The sequence below is a fragment of the Apteryx rowi genome, unplaced genomic scaffold, assembly GCF_003343035.1.
Source record: "Apteryx rowi isolate R43461 unplaced genomic scaffold, aptRow1 scaffold_304, whole genome shotgun sequence".
Lineage (NCBI taxonomy): Eukaryota > Metazoa > Chordata > Aves > Apterygiformes > Apterygidae > Apteryx > Apteryx rowi.
This window is the reverse complement of record NW_020449464.1, coordinates 656,534-684,530: the sequence shown is the minus strand read 5'-3', so window position 1 is coordinate 684,530 and position 27,997 is coordinate 656,534. Positions and strand designations below refer to the sequence as shown.

Here is a 27,997-nt window from a genome sequence, read left to right as displayed (position 1 = left end):
TCAGCTTGTTCCGTGAGCGTCTCTGCCTTCTGTCACACTGTGGCGTAGGACTGCGTCCAAAGGAGCACGCTTTTTGCGTATGCTGCGCCCAGAAGCAATAAGATCAGCGTATCCCCGCTGATGGGAGAAAGCGTAAGCAGAACGACGGCCAGATACCCCTCGTCGAAAAGTGCTCTGTCTTCGCTTCCATTGCTCTTCTTCTGCCATGTATTTCTTATGGTTCTTCTGAATCTTCATGCATGCAAAACCAGATTAGATTACAGATACACTACAACAGACTAGATTATAAAGGAAAAGAGCTTGTTTGCATTTACTGTTTGGGGAAGTAACCCGATACTTTTTTACAGTGTTAACAGCTTAACAAGAGGGTTTCTTGTTTAACTTGATTGTGCTAGAAACAAGAATATATACAGTAACACATCAAAGTTTCCTAAGGGCTCACTGTGTTCTTTTTTGCACTTCACTAATTGTTTTCATTTATCTTTAAATGCCTTTCATTAAAGTGGCAATCCATAGATTGAAGATGCATAGGATGGCTTTGAACTGTGTTCTCAGACTGGCAACTTCTTTCTTTTTAAACAACACTTCTTCACAATTATAACTATTTTTATGCGCATATGCAATTTGTCAGCTCTAGGCAAAATACAAGCACAACAAAAACGGCTCACTATATCCGGATACACAGTAATGAAACTCCAGCATAGCCCAAATGAAAACAAAAGTCACACCATCGGTAGCTTCAAGGAAGGCTCCTGTGGTTTTACAAAGGCAAGTGCTGAGCCGAGAGAAAGGATAAGTTAACTAAGCTGCGTGATGAGCTTGTACACGCACTTCTACATTACACAAGCACTCAAGGAAGATAGGGGGCAATAAGAATACATCAAAGTAACATTCTACTTTGGATGGCAAAACATCCTGGCAACAGTCTTCACGCAATTAAAAGTCTGGCTTTTGAACAACCCAGCTGCCACCCTCCCTGGTCACAGCAGCCGAATTCTACGGTCTGGGGTAATTTTCCCTAGAGCACAATCACTTATCTCATTTGTTTCTGAATATCTGAACTAATACTAGGTCTGTATTTACTTACAGGATCAAATTAACCAAAATACTGTAAGACTCTACTTACTCTATCACTTTCTGAAGGCCAAACCGTCATTGATAAGAAACGCAGCGCAACAGCAGGAAGTAAGCAAATAGCAACTGATAAAATCATGGTCAACCAAAGGTACGGCTGTCTCAGAGCATTGGGCGCAGTTCCTAAGAATAACAAGCAGAAATTAGTTTAAGAGCTTACATAGGATATGATCAAGTAAACTAGTTATAAAACATAAATAACATACTAAAAGCCACAGCTTCTTCCCTGAGGACCTAACACTCGGGTACTCTGTGGTGTATCACAACATCAAGCTTTTATTTATAGAATCTACTATGAAGAGACAAAAGTTTACAAAACACTTCCATTACCTTTACAACTTAGTCATATTCATGTTAAAGCTCTTTTAAGGGCTATGTGAGGCTGAGAGACAAATGCTTGGCTGAGATGCATGGCTTTGGTACTGCTTTAAAACATACAAAAGCAAGAAAAACTCCTGGTACCATTGCTATGTATGTGGTCTAGTACATAAGTGATACCTTAATATGAAACCCAATCTTATGGAACTTTATCAAACTAACTAGCAGCTGTGTCTTTATATACTTCTGAAATGTGTAAGATATTCAAGTACAAGGAAGTTACTAAAAATTCTAAAACATTACTAAAAGTCAAAGAAAAATATTACATTAGAGGCAACTACCTTTTTTTCAGTTGGATTTGGCTTAAAAATGAGAACATAAAATTGAGGGGGTTATCTCTTTTTGGAATATTTAGATTCAGGCAACATAAAAATGCTTTGTCACTCAGAAGACTAGGAAGCTCAGTTTTCCCAAGAAAAAAGTTGCCAAACGGCCTCTAGTCATGCCTCATTGGACTTCCAACAAAACCCCAAGGAGCTGGTAGCAACATTTGGCTCTGTCTTGCTTTGGGATTTGACCTTCCACTGATCAGTTAGGGTATGTATTTCACATGTTGCCAAGTCACTCTGTGAGATCATCAGATTCCCTTTATTTCAGGCTGTCCCACCAATTTTAACTTGATTTTCATTTGCAAACTCCCACTGCTGTGCAGTATCAAGTTCCAGCTCATTTTCACTGAAAGAAAAGAATTATTCCAGTGGAGCAACCTGGCCCCAAACATCAACAAAATCTTCCTTTTGAAGTGAGTTAGTATTTACCACCATTTACTTTTACAGGCATCAGTTCATGCCATGACATTTTGGCAGTAGTTGTGCTCAAAGCTGTTTGAGACAGGAACAAGACACGCAAAAAATAACGACTGACCTGTAAATTGAAAGGCGGAAGGAAAGAGAACATGGATTCCAGCGCTGTGAAAGTCAAATGTGATACCAAAGTAAAGTGCAATACTCCCAAACACTGAGAAAGCATTAATGAAAGTCCAGTAAGATGTATCCAAACCAATCTGAAAGTAAAAACAAACAAACAATCAAAACCTCTGAATTAATTAATTAATTAATTCAAAAGATGTGTCAAGTACTCTGAAGACTGCCAACTTTTTGGTCAAATCTTCTGTCACATAGTTACACTTCAGACTGAAAAATAAAGTTTTAAAAGAGAAGAGAGAAGGCAAAAAACGTGGAAGTTTTTCTGCATATTGTTACATTTCCAGGAGAAGTATTTAGAAACATGACCAGAAAGTGTTTTCAGAGCAGAGATCATGAAACTAAGCTTACTTGCCTGAAAATTGACGACAAATATAAGAGAAGATGCTGTTGTGACAGCAAATGACTGATAATCTGAAGGTGCTTCTCCATCTCGTCCCATAGTTTTAAGATAAGCTCCATACGGTATGAAGAAGATTATCAGTGAAGTTATAATTCCATGAATCAAACTTACAAAGAATTTCCTGTAGTTAAAAAGTAAGTCTTTCTGACCCAAAACATACAATCCAGGGAACCGAAGACTCAATCTGTCGCTTACATCCTTAATAAAAGGAAAAAAAGTTGCTGCAATTAGAAATGAGCAAAGGCCACAGAAAAAGTTTCTCCCCTCAGCATCGTCTGGGCCTGGAACAGGAGCTTGGCGGGGCTACAACGACAACACAACTTTCTTGTTCTCAGCCTGAGCTTTGAAGAGTTAGAAACTCCAGCGCCCCAAAGGAAACAGCTCTTTTCCTTTCCAAACAGCACTGGGGGCTGCATGCATTGCTCTGTGGAAAGTCCTGCTACTAGGAAGAACCAAGACTACAGAACATTTCTCACGCAGCTACTGCATGACCCGTTTCCAAGATTTCTAGCTTTTTAACTCATTATTTGCAAAGACAAGAACATCCACAGCTGTGTTGCTCTTTACAGCTACATATTGTGTAGGAGTACTTTCACTACACTGTGAATAAGCAGAATACTAGTGCTATCATTGCATATCCTGACTCTGCATCATTGCATATGTCTCTAACACATACTCAGGAGACTGCTTAATTTAGTGCTGAATTTATTTTAGCTTTTATCACAGAAGTTAGCAGAAATATTGATTTGCCCCATCAGCAGGCAAGCCTTGTCTGGAAAAGCAAGCAGACAAGGCCAAAGCACCTGTCCCTTGAATTAAAACAAACGCTGCACACCAAGACATACTACCAAATACGAGGTCATTCAAAATCGTTCGGTCCCTGCACCTTCAGCGCAGAAGGATGAGGAATATCTTCTCCATTAACAAAGTCACCTGTTGCTATTCCACAACATCATTCACACAACACAGCAGGCACTTAGAAATAATTTTAACAAACAGTGTTAACACTGAAGACCTCTGGCCTGCTCAACTTTGGCTATTTCAATAACCCTCTACTTATTGTCTTTTGTACCACACACACTGAAAAGGCAAGAGGAATACTTTTAAAAGGGGGGGGGGGGAAGCCTTGTATGTAAAACAAAGCAAAGGGTTTCAGTGTAATTTAACACTTGATGCCCTTGCATTCATCTCCTGTTAACAACATGGCACATACCTGGTCAAGCAAGCCGACCAGCAGGACCGGAAGGCTAGTATACATTACATTGTACAGTGTGATGAACCAGTCTTCATACGCTGTCTGCAAAAAGAAAAGGAAACTCAACTGTTCATTATTTCTTTTTRATTACACCTTTTCCTTCCAATTTTTGAGAAAATTCACACTCTATAATAGCATTAAATTACCCATCTCAGTGTTTCCCCAAAAGCCAAGCAGCACCTTAGGTCAAAGTTCTGGGAAAACCATTTCTAACCTGTATTAAGCTGCCTCACTCCTTACAAACCATCTACGTTACCTGCCCTGAAATACTGCCAAACCTGACATCTCGTGCTGAGCGTCACTCGGGTTCACAGCTGCACTGGTGACTGCGATGAGCGCTTGGCATCCCACATGCAAGTCTGGTGTTAACCCCTGTGTCTTCTAATACTCTTTTCTGCTCTGCCCTAGGCACCCACAATTGCCATCAAAGCAAACACCATTAGCCTCAGGCAGGGCTGCTTGTTTGCAACTGTGGCCCTTGACTCTCCATGGTGGTGGTGGTCTATGCCTTTAGAACTGTGGGCCTCTTGGCATCGACCTCTGGAGATGTGTTTCATCTCTCAAAGCCCTTGTGGTGCACAGGTGACCACAACCCTGCAACACTATTCGAACTTGGAGCACTGTCCTTTATAACAAACACACTTAAAGCCACGCTAAGCAGCAATTCAAGATTAAAAAAAAAAGGGGGGGGGGAGGAGGTTTGGTTTCATACTAATACATAAATGCACCATCTCTTCATCTCACTTCACCTGGGAATATCTTAAGCTGCAGCGCTGGGAAACACCTCATTGCCTCTCCCTGAAATATATGCTTTTGCACATAAGTTTTTCTCTTTAGGAGGAGACAGGCCTGAATTCTCTAAACAATCCAGATTTTGTGGCACCTGGTTCACTTTCCAGGCTTTTGGAAGAGGGTAAACAAAACAGTGTTTTGCAAACAGCTAAAGACTGAGAGAAAAAAGAAAGGTCAAACCCCTGTTTAACCATCTCTTTTTCCCTGTACAACCATGATACTGACTTTAAGTGTTCTGACATCCTAACCTACTGCTTAGCTTACAACTAGCTAGCTTAGTAGTTATTACCTAATCTCTTGCAGAAGTTATTGCCTTTAAGTCTGTTCACATTAACTTCAGGTTCCCATCACTTCCCAGTTTAAGCCTTTGCTATTCTGCACTGACAAAAAGGAAGATCTGCTTGTTCGTATTAAACACATGCATGTCTCTCACCTGGGCAGAAAAGCCATTAAAGAACGAATACCAGATGTGGGCTAGCGTAAAGGCAAAGTTTTTGTAGAAAAAAAATCTTAGAAACTTGCACATCCTTATGTAAGACCATCGGCCATGGACCAGCAGCAGTCTTTGGAGGTAGCGGAATTGCCCAAAAGCGTAGTCGCTCGACATGACAGCTTGCATCCCTTCTTGGCCACTGATTCCAACTCCGACATGGGCAGCTAAGTTCATGAAACAAACACCACATACTAATTGTACGAAGGGATAGGAACAACGTGACTGAGCACAGTCCTCTACCAATCCTGTTCTTTACTTCAGCTTCTCCTGCCCCATTTTATTTTTGTATGCAGCACAAAGGCTACTTTAAAGACCAACACAACGGTGCATAAGCCCTCCCTTCCTCTGATGTTTACTGCTTACAAGTCCACAGTCATTCGGATTCTTTCGCTCAGTACTTACTCCATCAGAATGGATGCTGGTATCAAGAGAAGGGAAGGGAAAGAAAGGGAAATTTGACTGACAGAACTGAGTGATGAGACAGAGCAAGGAACCCCTGAATGAACTGACCAGGCAGTTTACAAATATAGATTCCTAATATAAACCATAACCCAGAAATTTCCTTTTCAGTGGATTTTTTTTCAGGAAGCATTTCAAAGAGCACCAGTTGCAGTACAGTATGGCTAATGCCTCTGAGGACAGGATAGCAAAGTTCTTGTTCTGCCTTTTATTATATTACACTTTTGTAGCCCACAACACGACAAGAGATGTAATCCAAGTCCCTTCTCAGGGAATGTCTACAGAAAAAGCTAGAATATAAGCATATTGGCAAAAAACACCGACCATTTCATATAAGGTTTTCTCAGAAAGGGAAAGCACACACATAGAAGCTAACAAGAACCACCAAAGTAAAGTTAACATGGGTAATGAAGTAAATTCTAGATTCTTCTTAACACCTTAATAGTGAAAAGACAGTGGAAGAATTCCCAGAAGAGATGTTTCCTAACAAAACAAACTTTACAGCTCGCTTACTTTTAATCATGTTTACATCATTGGCACCATCTCCAATAGCCAGAGTAATAGCTTTCTTGTATTTCTTCACGAGCTCAACCACCATGGCTTTCTGCTTTGGAGTCACTCGACAGCAGATCACAGCCTTGCATTCGCATGCCAAATCTACAAAGTTCTTTTGCTGCTGTTCTTTGTTAGCTTCAGCCCTTCTTCTGTTCTCAATTTGCTTTTGTTTCTCTTCTGCTGTTTTGGGGAATTTCAATTTAAGTTTCTTTTTCTTCTTCTTCTTCTCTAGCAGGATTTCATTCTGTGTAACCCAAGACAGAAACAAGCTATGTTTCAAACAGCACTACAAGGATTGCCTTAACACACACACACAACACAGTTAACTTCATTATGTCCCCTTTACAGCATTTTCAAAAGATGCTCATGCAGAGGAGCGACAAATAATGGAAACAATGAATAAAAGGTATTGGTGAGATTAACAAAACCAAAACACTTGTATTTAGTGTCACCACAATTCTTGCGGTTTGAAGGATTATTTCTTCTGATAGGAGCTAATTCACTTTTGAAAAACATTCTGATATTTAAAACTCCTCTCCCTCCTATTTCCCCATCTCCCAAAGGAAGCTTGACCACACTAAATTCATGCTAAGCACATCAGAGAATCACATGGACACAAGTTAGCTCTGAGGCAGTACAGCTGGAAGAGAGAGTTAACAGAGAGCTGCAATTTTACCTAATTCCCCTAGATTACCTTTCGGGATCCCAGGCCTGCTTACTATGCCTTACAAAGAACACTATTTACACATTTGTATAGCGAATAAAGGCTCAGGGTTGGAACACTGAGATGTAGGCAGACAGTTCTTGGCTGGTTTTGGTCTTTCTCCTTCATAGCTGTCTGTAGAGCAGCCTGCCAGCAGGAGAGGTGATAGTCGTTGAATTGCTGCCGGTTCCCTTTCTGCCGGGAGATCTTTCCTCTTTTCTAAGCTCCTGTGAGAGCACTATATTGCAGGACTGAGCAGGAAACAAGCCTCTTGCCTTATGTTTCTACCATTTCGCTCACACCTTTTATTTCAAGAATGATTTCTGTGCCTACACTGAAGTCATGCATCCTGTAAAGGTAGCAGCCATCTCTTTCCCTTTCTTGTTTGTTTGGGTTTTTTTGTTTTTTTGTTTTTTTTTTACATTAGACTGGTATCCCCATGAAGAACAAACATTCTGGAAACCAAACTGCTTTTGCTGAGGTTTGGTTTTACTTCAATGGCAGCTACCAAGGTGATTCAAAAGGCCTGAGACATTCCTTATTTTACAGAGCACTTTTTTTTCCAACCTTCAACACTAAAAATATTTCTGAACATAAATATCAAAGATGTTCAGCTGGTGGCACAAGGGCCAAAGGATTTTCACTGACTGGTTTAGCAAAGCAGACAAATGAACAGAGTCCTCAGCAGAGGACGCCGTGACATGCTGGTACTCCTGGCCCCAAATTCTCAAATACACAGGAGAACCTCTTTGGTACATACCAGCCAGGAGCCAGTGATTATTAAAGCACGATCTCTACCACTTTGAAAGAATGGTTCATTCATTCTTAGAGAGGAATGTGTACTGGATCCAGCTCTGTTCCTCTGGTTTTCCAGCCTTGTTTGAAGAAGAGCACTGGAAAGAGAAGGAGAGACTATTATAGAAAATTCAAGGATAAACTTTAAACTAAGCTAGATCAGTCCCAGACTGGAAATCTGTAAGAAAGAAATGCAATATATGCTACGAGAACATTTTGCTATTTATTACGTGATGCTCTAGGTAGTGCTGGAGCAACAGCAAAGACAGAGAGTCACATTAAATCAATATCTTTGATGTTTTTCAAATGAGGAAAAGTTGCCATTACAAAAAAATGGGTCAGGAGTAGTTGTGACACACTGTTACAAGGTCCTAGTTCTTCTCCCAACACCATGTAGCCCTTCCTTGGGTCTGAGCATTTTGACAAACTCTTCATCACTAACCTCTGGATACCTTGCAATACATCATGTTTACGTTTTTATAGCATGGGTCCGCGCTGCGTACAGGAGTGTGGGATCGGGTGAAAGACCAGCTGGGGTAATACTGGAATTCTGGGACAGGCTATGAGAGCAAAACCTGGCACGGATTTGCCTACAAATCCTACAGCAGCACTCTCTGGGCTGCTCTACATACCGAACTACTCAGGATTTGGACTAGGGAGAGACCTACTCAGCCCACTCCAAAAGGGAGCATTCTGGAACGAAATCTCTGTCAATTTTCAGAGGATTTGGACCATGGTTCTACTCTAGAGGGCACAGGGCTGAATCTTACTTATATGAACTATAGCACAAGTTTAATGTCAAGAGTGCTTCCCCCGAATAGAACATCACCATCTTTACCCACAATGAAGACGTTGCTTTGTAAAATTACAATTCTGGAAAAAATCCAAAGAAACAGACAATGTACAACTGAACAACAGCCACCAAATGCTGTTCAGTTCACTGAAGAATCACTGCAGGAGAAGCCAATGTTACTACTGGGATGATTTTGAAAATTAAACATTTTTAACTTCCACACAAGAAATCCTTTGTGCTTTTCACTTGCCTTATATCTTCCCCGTAGCAGATTGTTGTTTCATCTGTTAAGAGTTCACAAGAGAATCCAATATTTTCAGCGGTTTCTACAATTGAAAAAAAAAAAAAGAAGAAGAAAGTGTCTACTTAAAATTCTGTAACATGTTACTGTTGGGAGCAGCCAGAAGTACCTGAAGTCCTCTTAAGTAGATTTTAAACTTGTGTTTAAGTATGAAAAGTTCACTTTCATTTCCACACAGTGTAGATAAATATGAAAATCATACATAGCACAGAGAAGCTGGGGAAGTGCTTGTTAATTATTTCTCATAGAACAAGAACTATGTGGCAATGAAGATGCAGTGGGCGATGGGTTTAAAGTCAACCACAAAAAATTATTTTTCCCAGGCAGCACTATGGAACAGTATATTCCATGGTGGAGCGCACCGCCACAAGATATTCTGAATACACTATACTATAGTATGCAACTATAAACGACCTGGAAAAGTCTATTAGCTAATTCTGAAAGAAAGAAATATCGAGAGCTATTTAACTTGATGGTGGATATGCCATCTCCATGTCAGAGAGTCCTTACACCAAAGACTACTGACAGACTTGACCACAGACTATGCCTTGCTATCCTGCCCTGTGCTTACACTGGATTCCTTGACCAGTGTTTGATCCCACCACACATTTTGCTAATGCTCCAACCCAGCTGCTGTATTAGCGAAATGGGACGGTCACAGCCGCTTCAGGCTGGAATAGTTGGGATACTGAAACACAGACCGAAGAAATAACTTCATCAGGTTCTCATTGATGTCCCAAACCCAAGTTAAGAGTCAAATGCAGATTGGAGAGTTAGGAAAAAAGGAAAGGGATTAGTCTGAGGCAGAAGTCTGACGAGACTGCAACAGTTGGACAAGCAGGAGAGGCTAAGACATTGAGTTAATGAGACCGAAAAATAATTTTTGTCATCAAAAGATGTATGAAGGTTAATTATGGTTTGTACAACTCTTAACAAACATAAACACTTTAAGGAAGTGTTAACGTAACATAGCACTTCTTGTCATCTTTAAAGAGATACTGTGCTTTGAACTGCAGCTTAAAAGGACCATATTCACATTTATGATATGACCCAGCGAGGTTTCAGACCCATGACAACACAGAGTGCACGTAATGGAGGACTGACGTATGGAAACAGAACTGGCTTCACCAACGTCTTCCAAGGAGGCGTTCCTACCTGCAGAGCCAGGCAAGCCTGGTGGTTAAAAGCAAATTGTCCTGCATTTACTTTGCTTTGGGAAAGGCAGTGGCTGGATATTTCCCTACAGAAAACAGTCACAAAATCAGTCACCTAGGCTAATATGCTGAAGGAACACAAATTACACAGAAATCCATTTAGTAAACTCTGTACTGGGAACAGCTGGCATGAAATACTGTGCATATTGTAGAAATTCCTCCACTTTTGATTTAAATGACTTTCATACTAAGCTTTTCTAGAAACATATGCTTTATTTCTAGTTTGCATTTGTCTCAGTTTATCTTCTAGCTATCATCCGGCTTTTGCTAGCTCTTTGGCTGCAAGTAAACCCACCTTTTTTGTCACCAGTAAGCACCCAGATTTTAATGCCTGCTTTTGAAAGTTTGGAAATTGTTTCTGGAACTCCATCCTGTAGTTTGTCCTCAATAGCTGTCGCACCAAGGAGCTGGGAGTTAGATGAAACACAAGTATTTAGCAAAAGAAACATGCATACAAAACTGATTTCAGATACAGAAGAATTCACAAACCTATAAGAAGTATCCTCCATTAAAAAAATACGCAAGTCTTGAAACCATGTTATTTAGAAACCTTCACCCAGTGATGCAAAACAGAAATGAGGGGAACACTGTCTAGCATACTCAAACTGCATGATTTACTTGTCACACCAAGATTATGACTGTAGATAAAGAAAATTCACCCAGAGACAGCATTAGTAAGCAGAGCAAAAGAACTGTATCTGATATAAGCAGCTTCTCTGCAGTTTGAGTAGGACGCAAATCCTATTTACGGTTACTGCTTTTTGAATTGTTTGCTCAGAAGTTTCCATGCAGGTTGCATTCCAGAGTCTTAAAGTAGCAAGTCCAAAATGTCCAAAAATGACCGTGTTGAAATGCTGTGATAATAAGTGAGATCTGATCTGAATAATTTTCAGATTAAACAGTTAATAAATATTATCATCAGCTAGGAGTTCAGAAATCAATTTTATGGTGATCTTCAAAAATGCAACTAACCAGTCTAAGTTTAAAATAAGGCATTTCTTCAGAAGCACCAAAATATTCTCAAATTTTGACCTAAATTCTCTCAAGATCATAGAGCAGGCACCTAAACAGGATATGGTTCAGAGCAATGGGTTTCTATACAGAAAACCTTTAATCTGAATGCAGTTAAAGTAGACTTCCATTCCCAAATGCTAGTATGTGGTTTTACAGGTTTTGCATATCAAAATATAACTTAGAGCTTAGTTCATGTTGCTTGTAGGATCTGCTACTTTGGATCACACTGTTTGGTCTGTTCACCCTTATATCACGCACGACACTGTATTCAGTCTTCCAATGAAACTAAACAAACCCTCTGACATACGAAAGCTGAATCACAGAGCAGAAATGCTTACTAAAATTACTCCAGGCCTGAAGAATTGGGTAAAAAGTTTTGGGTTTTTTTTTGTTTGTTTGTTTAAAACATGTTTATAATGCAACTACTGGCATAAACTGGAAATGAACCTGCACATTAAAGAATAACAGAGAAGAACAGGAGATGGGGAAGAAAAAACAAAGAAAATCAGCTGGAAATAACATTTTCTTTCATTCTGTTAATCTCTCTAGAATTTGACTTAGCCAATAAAATACTGAAAAGACCTCAATCAAAAGGTCCTAGCAAGAACAATCAATTTTCAAAAAGATCTGTTTCTGGTTACATAAGAAAAGAAGTGCACTAAAAATTTAAAGTTTTACTTACAATCAAGTTCTTTTCTATTTCCTCATATACTTTATCCAGAGCTTCATCACGGTTAGTTATAGTTGCACTGGCCACCATGAACTTTTTATTCCATGCTTCAAATTCATCATGACTAATGTCTTTATAGCAGAGGCAGAGTGTTCTAAGAGTCTCATTTGCAAAAATCTGAAAAATAATGAAAAAAGCATATCCAAAAAACAAAACCCTTCATTTTGAAACCAAACATAAAAGTTAAGATAATAAGCATTAGTTGTGAGTCTGATAAAACAAATCTGACCGTGCAATTAATCCTTGGCATTTCAAAAAGCTAAAAATTAAACTATAGCTGACAAGGCAGTCTGAATTGAAAGACTAAACAGAGAAGTGAGAAACAGAACAAAGTTTAGTGACCTGGAATATTGACAACTACCAATTATAGATCTGCATTTGTTCTAATAGCTTAGTAAAAGGAAATTAATAAAATGAGATTATAGGTGGAAATGAACTTAAAACATTATGATGAAAACAGCATATAATTTGCAAACATACATCTAGTGCTTCTTCTGTAGCTTCTCTCTTCAGATTCCCTGGATGCAAGCGTTGGTAAATTACTGTATCAGCTCCTTTACAATATAGCCTGATATTTCCCTCAGATTCTCTTACTGTTGAGTAAAATATGAGAGGTGGGACAAAACGTTAGAGTAATCTAGACAGAGGAACTGTTTCAGATTAGTTTTTTCAGTCTACTGCTGTTAACTATCAAAACTACGAGATCATGTTTCTTTCTAGTACATCATCTCTTAACATAGTTCAACTACGCATCCTCTTCCCTTTCGGGGGGGACAAAATATTTGAACTTCCAAGAATTGTGCTTTTGGTGATGTTTCATATAATAGCAACATCTCACTTGCCCATAGGAGCTGGGCAGAGACATGCACCAGAGAGATGATGCACAATAAAATAATGAAAAAAAATTAGGTCTGTAACTGATTCAAGACTGATTTCTTTCAAGGTAATTAAAATCAAAACTAAAAAGCTGTTTAACCTCAGCCTGCAAACCAAGCTCCTCTAGCTATAGCTAGAACAAAGATCACATACAACCAATTTGTTTTCTGGGGGAAAGAAGAATAAATCATCTTTGTAACATTTCTTCACGCTTCTTCTAAGGTGGCCTAAGATTGACCACAGCAGAGGCCACGCTTGAACACCAAGACAGTCTAGTAAACACACCTGCAACTAATGACAAAGCCTATCTTTTGCTACCCAGAGCTTTGTGGATTAGAGTCTACTATTAGGGCCATGTCACACAGCAGAACTTCTTGACCTCAGACAGCTTCCCTCRCATTTACTTTTTCACCTACAAAATATGCATTGCCTTCGCTTCCTCATAACATGTTGCTCCCAATTTTTACCTCTGCTAAGGAGCTATACAAACCTGTCACTAACATTTAGTTGTCTCTGGTTTTTGAACGGCAAGCTGAGCGGGTTAGGAGTCAAACACCATATGATCGCAATACACGATTTCTAGCCTCCAAACTTTTTTGTAAGAGGTCTTATAAATTAAAGGTTGGTTGTAATTGACTTACCAATGACAGACATTCGTTTCCTATCACTGTTGAAATCCAAGATAGCAAGGACATCGTAAGTTCTTTCAATTCCCATCTCACTTATAGTGATGGTATTTTGTGTTCGTGAAAGAAAAACATAGCCAAAGTTTCTGGCTGCTGTAACCAAGGCCCCTTCATCTGGGGAGGCCGCTTGGTAATTGAGCTGACCTGTGTCATTGAAACAGTGAAAAGAAAAGATATACTTGAGTACTACAGGGCAGCACTCAAACACCACAGCAAAAACTTCTCATCCACTCCTTAAAATAATCGAGAGCTGCACATGCAATGCCACAGCCCTTCCATTTCTGAAGCTGGGTCTAATGAACTGACGGCAGCGCAAACGGAGCCCAGGAACAAGGAACTCCCCATTTTCTGTTATGCATACTTTCCGAGCGGGAGAAGTCACTGAACCTCTTCCCTCCACGTACCTGTAACTTCTCTGCCTCAAAATAAGTATAATTTGAATATCTTAATTTCCCAATCCTTTCATTTAAGCATTTTCAAAGGAAGCTCAAACACACAAATCCTTGGCCACAGACACCAAACATAATGTAATGGAAACAACCAAAAACCATTTCTGGAATAGCAAGAAAGGACAGGAAATGCTGACTTCACGGAGATCTCACAAAAAGACAGCTGAAGAAACCCCTAAAACAATACTCTTCTTCTCTTGTGTCAAGTATGCTTTAACTAAATCTTTCATCCTTACTTTCCACATTCACCAATTCTCCCATAGCCGCTCACCTTTAAATTCACTTTCTGGCATATTTTCATTATTCAGTTTGGTTATTTGTTGCAGATATTCTTAGACTAGACATACACAAATCCATGTGTGTCTATGGAGCTGTACTTCAAGGAACAAGTGCATGAAACTCTCACACTGAAAACACTTGTTTTCACCACACTGAAAACAACAGGTCTCCAAAAGTATCTGTACTTGCACAAGTGTATGTGGAATCAGAGATTATGCTAGTGTCATTTTCATTTTATTCGGGGTTTATGCTTCTGAGACTTTAAATATGGGACCTGCTTAGAGAGAAGTTCAATAACCAGAAAACACAAGACCTCTGTATAAACAGCTCCACTACCTAAGTCTGCTGTTATTTAAGATGCATATTTACCAAAACGGTGACTGTCATAAAGACAGTCCTCCTATCTTAAAGAGGCAGATAAATTCAGCACAAGGAATTCCACTGGGTCTTGCTCTTGTTTAATTTAAAAGAACAGCCTAACATTCCCTCCCACCTATGTGATAAGACATTAGTTTTTGACCTCTCCCATTTGCAACTGGATTTGAACTGCTGTTTCCCCTTACACAGGAAAAATACTCACCATCAGAAACATCAACCATGACTGTGTGACAAATGGCAAGTAGAAAAAAGAACTGTCGAATTTCTGGATCCTTTCCAGATTTTATTTGCTCTATCAGGTAGTGATCATAGAATGAGAGCTTTCCATCTGCATACATGTTCCAGCTAAAATCAACTTGCTGGGTAAAAGAAGAAGAGCGAGGTTGAGTCATTTCACGCGCAATTGCTTCAGGCCTACCTGTATGTCTTCATGTTTTGGCAAGGGAGGGTTCACTACCCACCCTAGGGACCTCAGGATCGAATCAGCGACCTACCTCTGGGTGGTTTTGAAGCTGCCCTGATCCATCCCTGCAGGCTCCTGCAATGCAAGCACCATCAGTTGGAAGCCATAAGAGAGAATAACAAAGTTTTTACAAGTCTTTCACAAAGTAAACAATCACACTAGACTATCTCAGATTAAGAAAGCAGATTTATTCACAACAACAGTACCTTTGCATCCTGTCAAGTATCTCTGTCTACAGGAAGGACATGGAATTGTCATAAAATGTCTATGTTGGTTTAAGGCAATTTTTACCGTCTTCAGAGGTAGGATGTTTAAAAAACACGTCATTATCACACTGTGTTCCTTGTTGTTTGAACTGATCAAACTATAGTTCAGTTTTGGAGTATGTTCACTGTGTATTTTAAATATTATAATCCAAACAAGTTTGGAAATAGAACTAACAAACTTCAGAACAAAAACCTTCTCTCATTACACTTTCTTGTTTCTAAATCAATTTTGGCCAAGCAACGTTTCTACCAAAAGTAAAGCATTCTATAAATTACCCATTTCTGAGTTTTCTCCTGGAAGGTTTCCAGTCAGGTCCTTTATAAAGGAGCAAACAGTGGAAAGCCCTCCAAAACTTCAATTTACTGGATCTTTATTCATTTCCAGGGCTAAACTGTGGAAGTTGAGCTGAAACTAAAAAGACTCGTACATACCTCATTTCACATATACACCCCTCCTGAACAGGCGTTACAATTTCTACTCATTTTTATAGGCTAAAAATGAAAACCGGGTCAGAGGCTGCCAGCTATTCTATACAGTAACGTTTAAGGTTTCGGCACATGTTCCTGTTACAAACTGGAACTCACACGGGCAGAGTTCCTGTTCTAGTGCCCATTCTGGCCAGGGGTTTGATTCCCAAGCCTCATACTTGACCTGATTACTGGGACATCATAAGGGGTCAGTCTCTGTCTCTTCTCTTCTCCAGGAAAGCAGAACCAGGAAAAACTTCCGCTTCCCTCAATTGCTGTTGATACCCCCCTGTGCTTTGCATCCACACACAGAGGTCTGAGAGAAGAGAAAGACTTCACACGGCCCACTGGGAATCCCAGTGTCAATCCGCTCAATAAAACATGCTTCTGGAAGCAGAATAACTTGGCATTTGCTATTGAAATTGAAAACTGGCTTTTATAATAGGGTGCAGCAGTAGTCGCATAGACTTACCATATCTTTGGCCATTAATGCAACATTTTTTAAATGTCATGACGTTCTGTGTAAGTGTTCCTGTCTTGTCAGAGAATATGTAGTGGATTTGTCCAAGCTGTTCGTTTAGTTTGGTGGTTCTGGCTTTTGCAGCCGTGTCCTTTTCAGCATAATACATTTGCAGGTCCCAGTCTATAAAATAGCTTTGCCCCAAACGAATCACTTCGACACTAAATGAAATAGAACAAAGTTCTTACTTCTGACATCATCTCATGTTTCAAAATAATCACACCGTATCAGATCCAGGGAGCTCTGACTCTATTTTCAGGGATCCAAATTACTTAAATAGCCCAGGTGTTTAAGATGTAACCTTTACCATCACGTTACAGAGTACCCTGACCCCTAGACAGGCCAAACCAATGACTCAAACCACGCAGCTCAATAGCGTAATAACTGGTGAAAGGCCCCAACTGCCTTACCAATGCAAAAGTACTGATGGTGCTACTACCATAACAAAAACCAATCCCACGTGGGAATAGCACTTTAAGTACAATTTGGACAACAGTGAGTGGAAGGCTGGACCTGTGTTACAGACAGGTTTGCCAAAAGCAAAGTTACTCGTACTTGATAGGGCAGTAAGAAAGGCCTCTCTTTTGAGATATAAATTGGGTCTATATGATTTTTTTCATTTTAATTTTATTTTAAAAATAGTTTCTTCCATGCACTTTCTTAAAAAGACTGTAGAATGAAACAAGTTAAATACTAACAGGATAAATCCTGCAATTTTTTCAGACATCATTGCTTGGGAAACAATTTTTCCTTATTTGAAGTATAAAACAAATACGCTCAATATTGTAACAAGAGCTTGGTAGCCTTAAATTCTGAGTCAAGGATCATGATTTTAAACAAACAAACAAAAAAATACAGCATAGCACACTTTCTTCTAAAATTCCAGTAAAGAGAGTGAGCAAATTCAACATCTTTTCAGTAAAACAGAATTACAGGGGATTAATTAAAGGGGGAATTAACGTGCTTTCCTACCCAACACGAAGCTCTGTTTGTTACCATCAATGGAGAATTGAGTTCATTCACCATTAATTCTGAAGATAAGTAATTCAACCCTGTCATCAAGTCAGCTATTTAAAGGCTAAGGTATTTACCTACCTCACATAAAGGGAAATGGGAACCATGGCATTCAGAACAATGATATATCCCCAGAAGTTAAGAAAGCCACGGTAAGGAGGGCTGTAGTCTTCTCCGTCATAGAGGTACCAGGAAGAGTTACCAATCTGCTGCTCCCAGTAAGTGTGTCCAATGGCGAGGCCAGCTGAGAGCAGGATGAGGAAGACAAAAATCTGCAACACACAAAGAGAGGGCCTGTGACACTTCAAAAACGTTTGCTAGACCTAATTCCCAAATCTCCATGTTCRAGATAGACTATTAAATTTCTTTATAAGTAAACAGAAGGGAAGCAAATCTTCCCCAGAACAGTCTCTTCACATAATCAGGGTTCAAATTTTAGTCCATTCTCCAAGCATCATTTATACTTTTTTACATTTATTTAGGCAGGTAGTGCAGAGGGTACGTGAACGTCTTTGGAGCAGGGGCAGAATCACAGTCTTGCTGAGATGAGTCCCAGCGCTTGGCAACAGTCTAGCTCCTTTTTGCTCTTTCCCTGTCCAAGGGTATCACTTCATTTTCACACGCTACTTTCCAAAAGTGAAGTGCAGAGTGGACACACATGCCAAGGGTACCTATCTAGGAGGAAAAGCATGGGTTTTTAACCTTTCAGGCTGAAGGTACCTCTGGACCAGGACCTAAGTTCAGTTCTTTATCCAATGGTTTAGCGAAAACAATGAGAAGCACCTGCAATTCTGTTTCTGAAGCACTTCTTTGCATTGTGTCAGCTGCCGACATATGCAATTTAGGGCCACAGATTCCACTAATAGCGACACAGCTTTTTAGAGTCCCTTCCACTTGAGCCCAGCTTCCAAGGTTCAAACAAAGTGGAAACATACTTAAACAAACAAACAAACAAAAAAACCCAGTGAAGTTTCCTAAACTTGTCTTCTTTCAGTTTGCTCACTTAAAGTGGTCTCAAACATCTCGATTTTAAACAAAAAGGCTTACAGTATAAACCATGTAGTTCATAAGGGAGTCAATCTGTGTCCTTTTAAATCTGGTCTTTCCACTATTTTTCATTATTTTTGTATCAGCGCCTAAAATAAATAAATAAAATTGCATGCAAGCAAGTGTTATTACTACTATTTTATAAGACTGGTACATAAAATATAGCCAAGGTTTATAAGCGAAGGATGTCATGTCATTTCATGGGACATGCTTCCAGGCAGTAAATACTACATGTGTTCATTTCATAAATACCTGCAAATATGACCACTCCATGGCAGAAATCTGTGTTCCTGATTTTACATCCACGTAACAAAATCTTATCAGCATCCAACGGATAACTCATGTTTCTCCAGAATAATGTTCCTGCAAACTTATCCAGTCGGTTATTAGGTTCTTCACATTCAATCAGACCTAAAAATTTGCAGGAGAACATGTTTAATATACATCAGTTTTATTAAACTGTATCAATTTGTACCTACTATACAAGGAATTTTACTCCATGCATTTTGGGGGGAAAAACAACTGTTCTGAACGAACCATTTCTTTGAAAACTTGGCTGTACAAATATTCAGTACTGTGTTGCTGTCATTTTAAATATGCCATCTTCAGTGGTATTTTCTTTCCAGACTGAAATAGCAGAAAGAATACATTTCTGCACCAATGTCAGTACAGCATTTCCTTATAAATAGGACACCTGGCATTCTTGTACATCTTTTCTTTAACATTCTCAAGTCTTAACAACGGCGTGCGTACAAGAGAGTCTGTCTTTGGATCTTACGCTCTAGGATGAATGCAGTGTTCAGTATCAGCATTTGATATTATTTTGCCTTTGAAGACTTACCAKCAGTGATCCAACAGGGAAAGAGTATCCAAACCACACCGTTCCAAGTTGGACTTATATTCCACCACCCCTCTTACAAACTTCATGAAATATATTGCTACTTATTCAGATATCTATGAATATTTTGGCTAAAAAAGTGACATTTGACTTTGACTTTTAGGACTTGCACTTATTCCCACTGTCTAATTTATGATTGGTCACGTGGTGCTATATATTTGCATTTACATCCCCCAAAATCAAGCTCATTGCAAATTTTTGGTTCAAGCTGCACTTACCATCATCAAAATTCTATCTCATAAAAAACAAACAAACAAAAAAGAATTTAAAAAGTAAATAGCAACAGAAACGCAGATTGCTACAGAGGAATCCAGAATGGCAGTTTCAGGTCAAAGCAGTGGTTTCTCTAGCCCAGAACCCTGTCTCTAATCAAGAATGGTGGATGCGCAAGGGAGAGTGAAAGTACAGGACCAGTCAGCAGTCACAGTCCCCAACAGTTTGGGGCCAATGGATTTCCTGAACTAGAGATTTTTTACATCCATAACATCCTCTGGCATCCTGTGAATTTTAGCTTAACTATGTAWTGTGCGAAAAAGTGCCTCCCTTTTGGTTATTCTGAATCCGTCAGTTGCTCATTTCATTTCTCGACCCTTGGTTCCTGCAGTGCAGTCACTACTCATCTACTCCACCATTCCACCCTGTGCCATGTAAAGGAGTAGATGAAGGGCACCAATGAAATGCATTGGTGTAAATCTCTTTTTTTCTTTGAAGCATTTATAAGTTTAAGATCGCTAAAAAATTAATTTTGAGATAAAACTTTATTTCAGATCTCAGTAAGAGAATGGATTCCTCCCTTTCAAGTCTCACAACACGCACAGAATGTAGCTGGATTATAATGATAAATATGAAAAGAACAATAGAAGCTATTTTCCAGATCTGCTCCCAACAGCAAACATACTTTTCCAAAGAAAAGAGATAGGAAAATGCTCATAAAGCTCTACTCAATCGTCTCTACTCAGTGTGTCATAGCTTATTCACGACATAGGTCTCCTCTTCAGACGGACTGTATTTTGCTGAGCATTTTGCTCAGCAGCACAAACAATTTCCTTATATAACTTGCACTGCGTTGTGACAAAAGCCAAGAAACCGCTAACTCCAGAATCACACCTTTAGCAACATTTTAGTCTGCACCCATGTTTTATTTACTTGTACTATGAACTGCCTGAGCAACATTTGAATAGTTGTAGCAAGCATAAAATACAACTGTACAAACCACTGAAATCTGCCATCGCGCTTTCTTCTTGAAGATATCTGTCCGTTACCTCAAGTGCCATTTTGAATTTTAAGTTAGTCTCACTAAGAAGAAAGGATAAAAAGGCCATTTTAATAAAAATACAGATACAGGAGAGAAGTCTGAACAATGTTAAATTAAGAAGCAAAGCAATACGCCACAGATACCAACCTTCTTATTTGAAGTCACGCGTTTGCAAATCTATCGTTCATGAATGTGAAACATCCCAAAGCTACGTGATTAGTTCTTAAAYGGTTTAGTCATTTTTCTTCATAACTGAAATCTTACAGTGTAGCACCCCTTTACCTCTGCTCACTATAAATAGGTGAAGCTTCTCGGAATCCTTGTTTTACTAATGCAACAGTTAAGTTTGAGGTAATGGTTATCTGAATACAATAAGTGACATTGTTAAAAGCTCAGTAAAGAACAAACATATTTAGCAACACAAACAGATCCTTGCTTTGTATGATGTTATAAGTTAGTCTTTAAGATCACTAAAGGTTGAGGGAGGAAGTGCTCATTCAGAAAAATTAACATTTTAGCTCATTAGGTTAAGTCCATTTCATTACAAACTTTTCTAAAAGAAATTCAGTAAGAGCTTCTCTGACAACATGAACTAAATGAACATTCACAAAGCACACTGACAGAGACAGGAAGATTTATACTATTCCATAACTGGGAATTGGAACAGTCTCTGTTCCATAATTTTTCCAGGGACTGAAGTGAGGCTGACTGGTTTGCAGTTTCCTCATCTTCCTTTTGCTCTGTTAGTAGACGGGTGTAATACTTGCCATTTTCCAGGCATCTGGGACTTCCCCTATCTCCATAACCTTGAGAAGATGATTGACAGTGGCTTTGCAGGGATGCCAGACAACTCTCTTTACACCCACAGATGCATCCCATGAGGCCCATCTGGTACAATCTGTATAGATGGTCCCTAATTCAACTCTCCTCTACTGCCAGTGGTTTGCTATTGACTTCATCATTGCATCTCGGCATAGAGACTTAGGGGCTGACATTATCCGTGAAGACTAAGGCAAAGAAAATAATTGTACCCTTACCCTGAAAATAACTGCATTGCTTTAAAACAGCCTATTTCTGAAATATGCACTTCTTGATCTTTTACTGTTAAGCCAAAAATAAATCTAAGAAATCCTTAAATAGAGCCTTACCCATCTAGTTCAGCTGTCTCTATGTAGCAGAGACTGTTTGGTTCTGAGCTGGATAGCAGCAAAATATCGGCCTAGTAAAACAAATAAATACACAGCAAATAAAACCAAGTCAATATTTGTAAAGAACTCTGTAGAAACATAAAACAAAACCATATCTAAACTACTTACAGGAACAAAAGCATTTTTCTTCAGACGAATGACATCTCCAACTTTAATATCTTTCCATTTTGTGTTTTTGAACCTAACGTGAAGACAGTTTAGTGATTATTACTGTTTCATCTAGAACAGTATGCACTTTATAAATCTTAAAATTTTGAAACTTCCTTAGTACAAAACATTACACCTTGAGTGAAAGCTGTGTTTTTCCCTTCCGGGAACTGCAGTATAGTTGGGATCTAAACCTACCTCTTCTTTTCCCTCTTCACACACTTGTGAATTTCTGACCTTCTCTTCAAGAAAGTTGCTCTTAGCATATATTTAGTGCCACAGAACCAAATTTAAATGACTCCTCTTGGCAATTACCTTCTGATTCCAATTGTCACACAGACGTGTGCAGAAGAGCAGAGAACAGCAAGCTGAACTTTCACAGTCATCTATGGCTCAAGATCTGTGATGAAACTCAGCAACAGGGCAACAAACACTACGTACAAAGTTAAAAGGGAACTGTACAAACCTTCCATCCCTGATGACATCACATGTCCTGTTATTAACCTCACTGTCCATCCTGTGACAAGCCTGAAAACAAGGAGCAGAGAATGTACTCACTACATATGCATTAAGCACAAAAAAAACCCCAAAAAACAAAAAAAAAACCCACTGTTTTCTTTTGCTTTTAATATTAACAAAACATGTTTCTTACAATGTCATCCACTAGGTCTTTGACTGCAGTTATTCCCAGCACCAAGAGTAAGGGCACCAGTGTTGTATACCATGAAAGAGTCGTTATTTGGGGAACTGTCTACAAGAAACAAATAAAATCACCTCAATACAGGATTATTATCACATTAAAATGAGAGAAATTAAGAGTCAACTGACTTAAAATAAAGAAAGCCAACACATCAAAAAGAATTCTAGGTTGGATTGCGAAGACACACAAAACTCTCAGGGACAAGCTCGACCATAAAATAATTGTAAACATTTATATTTTGTGTTGACACTTCTGATTCATGAATGGGACTTGAGAGCCATCATGTTTTACAGAGAAAGAGCCAACAGAAACATCTTTTCCCCACAAAATTCATGAACTATGTAACTAGCTTATCCCATCTAATACAAAATCAAGTAATGAATAAAACCTGCGTTGTTCCAGATTTTAAATAAAACATGCTTAGTTTCTGCAATAGTTGAAATGCATTCCCCTGTGAAGTGCCCTGCAATTTCATGACAGAACAGCAACGTATTGTCTCATAAGTATTTAGCTTAGTACATAAGCACCTCAAACTCATTTCACACTTAAAAGTTTCTCTATGTAAAATCTTACCTGTAAAATAAGAAGAACAAGGAAATAGAAGTTGGCTGCTCTTTTAAACTGCTCAAACAGATTCAGTGGTAAAAAAGTGATTGGGTTGTACTTGTATGTCTTAATTGCATTTCCCTGTTGAGCAAAAATCAAATGTTATTCACAACAGCAATACATGAATTGATTCTTATTAGATCATAAATGTACAATTCATATTTTTAAGTAAAGCATTTTACTAGTCAAATCATTCCTATAAATAGCTTTGTTAGAGTTGTGCCTTTCCTGAACGGTTTAATGTGGGCAGCTGAATGAAACTAAGGCACAAGGATCCATTTCACTGCCTTTAACATACCCAGAAAAGCAGCTTAGACTTCATAAGCTTCAATTCTAGCAATACGTTAAAATACATAGAGTGCCTTGTAAACCCAGAGCACTAGTAACAAGATACAGGACTTGTCAGCACTAGGTCACGCTTAAGTTTAGCTCCGGTCACCAGCAACTGTGAAGTTGTTGCTGCCTGACAGTGTTCCTGACTTAGTTATACGCGTGCAAGGAGATCAGGAAAGAGCAGACAACTTATTAGACTCAGCCATTCAAAGACTATACAGTCTCCTTTAAGCATCACAGACGAAACCAACATCCTCGAGGCGACAGTCTCGGGCGCCAGCTCTGCGGCACGCTGGCAAAGGGCTGCAGTAAAGTGCAGTAACGAAGAGCTGGCAGCACGGGCACGGTTGCAACAGCAAAACTGCTCTTGCCCATGTAACAACTTCTGCAGCCTCCGCTCCAGGACCTGCAAACCCTGCGGTGYGAGAAGCAGCTCTGCTGGAGAACTGCAGCAAGCACTAAGGACATCATACGGCCACAGTGTGGACGGGATGCAGCCTCTGCCCAGGCAAATGACAGTGCGCGCGGCACTGCCAGACAGGCACAGAGAAGGGGAGGAAGCTGCAGGGATCTTGTCCCCCCAGACCTGCTCTGAGGTGTATCGCTTAGACGCTACATTTGCTATATCATGGACCTACTTGATAGCACTATTTGGCATGCAGCAGGTCTCAGACATCAGACCTGAATCCAAACAAAGGGCTGTTAATTAAAGCCATCCAGGAGGGGCTGTGTGGGACCCAGCAAAGGTTACGCTGCATGAGAGTCAGTCCCACACCCAGTCTGAGCATAAAGGATTTCCAGTCCAGTAACAGCTGCAGTCGTAGAAGTTTTATTATTACATGATCGTGCTCACGCATGAAATAACCCAAACTGCCTCAAGTCCACAAAGCAGGTATCTCAGCAGAAACCGCACAAGCCAAGGCCTCACAGATAAACCGGGCCAGCTCACATGGAACCCACAGTGCTACACCTATCACTTATAACCAGTATCGCATACTAGCGCCATAGCTTTATTACTTTGAAAAGAAACAGTTCTATCAAAAAAACAGAAACAGGAAAAAAAAAAATCAAGCTTTTGTCTTGATAAATGAGATAAAAATGTATACTTGATCATAATTAGGTGGATTTAGAATAGGAGACATAACCCAAACTAGAAGGCTATCACTCTCTGTGTTTAAATGACAAGACATTCCCAATTTTTAAGACTGTCACAGTCTAGCTTGATCAGGATATTGCTTAATACTATGCTAAGACTTCTTACATGAAAGATAACAAGACAACACCTATTTGGATGCTCATAACTGCCGTAGTTGAGCAGATAAAACTCAGAATTTGGATCAAGGACACCTGGCTTCTAATTCTCTGTCTCATCTTAAGTAATTCTCTTGATACCTTGATTTTCCACTCACAAATCTGAAATCAATAATGCTTCCCAACCTTTGTGGAAAACCTGAGGAAAATGTGGCTTTTATACCAGTCAACAGTTGTTGAAAATATTGTATTGAGATTAGCAAAGCATTCATCCTGATCATCTGAAAATAAAAAAAACTTACTGCATATTTGCTCTTTTTAAAGCACAGGAATACTGTTCTCTTAAACTGGGGCTGTTCATGGAAGTGTCGATCATTCGCTTTAACTTGCCAGCTGCAGTCTGGAAGAGACAAGGCAAAATGGGTCAATATCTGAATGTTCTAAAGATAAAGAAACAAGTTTGCCAATTTTAGATTTCCTTTCAAATGCCATCATTTTAAGGTGCCTTCAATTGAAACAAGTGAGACTGTACCTACTTTTTCATATATTGTCTAAAGAAGGTTTTCAAGAAATTTCCAGGTTGTCTTTATTAACAACTACAATATAATCAGAGGTACTGATAACAGTAACACTTAGTCATACTAAATTCCCTTCTTTCCTCTCTTCCAATTTGCTTTTGCTAACACCTGCTAACCACTAAGTACCCAAAACAGGGTTTCTCAATCTTTTTAAAATGAAAGGGTACACCCTTGGAAAAATAAATTCATAAAACCATATCATGCAATGCTTTTCATTTACAAATGTAAAAACGGTTAAAATCTAAAGAGCTTGTTTTATTTCCTCAGCCATCGAGTTTGCTCAATTGCTTGAAAGCTTGGAAACATGAACTGCATTTTGCTGCAAAATTTAATAAAACTAAACAAGTGATGTCAGCAACAGCCTTCTGAAGTTTTGGACCACGACCTGATAAAATCATTTACAGAACAACTAAGCAATCTGGCCTCCTCCTGTCACCTTCAGTATTTGGCATTTAAAGCCAGACTTGACATACAACATTCCTAAGGGAAAGTTTCTAGAAACCCTCCTAACAAACTCTCTATCTCCACCTTAAGGTGCGTTATGCAAATCCTGCGAACTCCACCTTTAAATGGAGCTCATCTAGGATGCAGATAGTTTTTGTCTGAACAATATTTATTGCTAGAATGACTCCTGCTGTCGAGATTCCTCCACCTGCCAAACCTTTAACGTAATGGGATGCTTTGTGACAGAGGAGCGTGAAAATAAACTTGCAAAACACTCTGATGTACTTTCAAAGCGTACCAGTGGAGCAGACCTGTTTAGAGAGTTAACTTTAGAGTAGTTCCACCAACCTGAGGGGCTCAGGCCGTCTTCTGTACCTTTATCTACGTCTCCCACCCTACTCTACATTGCATTTCGTCCTTTGTCTTTGCTCCCTCGCCTCAGCCCAACCCATCATGTACTTTCCATGCCCCCTCTTTCACTGGCTACCTGCTTTGGATCCCATTTCTGCCCCCAGGCCTACATCACTGACAGCCCTATGAATCTTCTTACCCACACCTACGATTTGAGGTCCTGCCCACATCAAAAAAACTCCCTGATGAACTAATCCAGCAGGTTTTTAACTGACTCACACGAGCACTTCACCTGCCTGGGAAGGATGAGACAGAGACAGTATTTGAAGTATGCTTAAGTCCAGTTTGCTTCACTCATCAGTCAGCTATCTCGCCCTTTTCTCCTACCCACAGTAAGTGTTTCTAACCAGTGCTCTTTTGGGTTTCGTGGGATTCGCATGACCTCAGTGTGTCCGCCACTGCAGAGGTGTAGGAGGTTCTGTTTTATTTCAGTTTCTTTTTTTTCCTTTAGTGCTTACAGTAGGTCACAAAGTATAATTTGGGTTAGGGCTTGCCAGTGTACTGTGTCTACAAAATAAAGTATCTGGAGGGGAAAAAAAAAAAAAAAAGATAGCAGTCATAATGAGAAGCCCAGAAAACATAACTGATGATGAGAAGCTAAAGAAGTTATGTTTATTCTATAGCCTATACCACTGCAATTATATATATATAAAAAAAAAAGCTATGAATMTGTAATAGGTGGTTACAAAACAAAAGGTCATCAGTTCTCCCCCACTGCCACATAAACAGGAAGAAATCCTTATGTATGTAACAGGGAGCAGTTGAGTAAAAAGTAACTGCACTGAAACACGGAAGAAAAAGTATTTAGGGGAGTTGTAGGCTTTTCATTGACAAAGGTCAAGAACAGGTATGTCTAAGCCATAGCAAAGAGATTCCTCTCGTTTAGGTTCTTATTTTGGTGGCAGCACACAGGCTGTATTTGATGGATTTCTTTAAGTACCTTCTCATCCTAATTTTCTATTACTCTGTAACTACTACCAATAAAGAAAATCACAAGACTAAAAGTTAGCATGGAAGCTGAAATCTCATTTGTGTAAGACTTGGAAAAAAGAAATGTATGCAAACCAACGGACTAAACAGAGCAAGTCGGCTTATGCTGGCTCAAATTTACAGATTATGGGGGAGACAACTAACTGATGATCTCTTCCAGCAGTTCTCGAACCACAGACTGTGTACATTAAGGATTTGCCTCGATTAAGATGAGATCACTGTGCAGATCATTAGTTTTATGCAACAAGTAATGGCATAGAGTTTTGGATTTAGACTAGAATAATTTGATTTTCTTACTGACCTGTGTTAAACTGAATTACCATCACGGACTCCCCTACAGATTTACGTAAGCTATCCATTCCAAACCCATTCTAACAAATAAAATACAAAAATCAAATTGATCTATGCACGGCTCAGCCTATGAATTCAGAACTATTTACTATACGAATAAAGTTTCTCTCATAACATTACCTTTTTTAAACGACTCTCGTTTCTCCTCGGCTTCTCTATTGATTCGATTTTGTTCTGGTTCAACCGCAGGCTGCCGGCTGTCCAACTCATCCTCCGTTTCGTCGTCACTGTACGGCATCACCTCGTCGTTGGGCTGAGAATCCTCATCGAAGGTGGTCTCCGAATCCCTTTCGGAGTTCATGCTGCTAGCGCTCTGTGAACGTTTCATAAAGACCAAGGAATGAGTTAACACAGCAAGTGTTGGAAACCATGTCTCTGCAAATTTAGTCTGTCAATATCTGTCAGCAAAATCACATTCAAAGCTAGTTCTCTGAGAG

General features: G+C 39.4%; 1 protein-coding gene across 1 annotated transcript; it reads right to left on the bottom strand.

Moving 5' to 3' along the window:
- Positions 1-27,861, bottom strand: ATP8B1 (ATPase phospholipid transporting 8B1). The gene is made up of 27 exons (XM_026070097.1): positions 27,681-27,861; positions 25,089-25,186; positions 23,170-23,283; positions 22,549-22,647; positions 22,363-22,424; positions 21,858-21,930; positions 21,690-21,760; positions 20,500-20,582; positions 18,641-18,799; positions 18,389-18,477; positions 17,423-17,613; positions 16,280-16,488; positions 15,105-15,148; positions 14,813-14,969; positions 13,460-13,648; positions 12,423-12,535; positions 11,895-12,059; positions 10,494-10,605; positions 8,934-9,009; positions 7,856-7,988; positions 6,351-6,636; positions 5,319-5,542; positions 4,052-4,135; positions 2,791-3,036; positions 2,377-2,515; positions 1,127-1,257; positions 1-231 (listed from the first exon to the last, which is right to left on the bottom strand). Exons 1-27 carry the CDS (start codon positions 27,859-27,861, stop codon positions 1-3), a joined length of 3,759 nt encoding a protein of 1,252 aa, XP_025925882.1.
- Between the last annotated feature and the right edge of the window lie 136 nt (positions 27,862-27,997).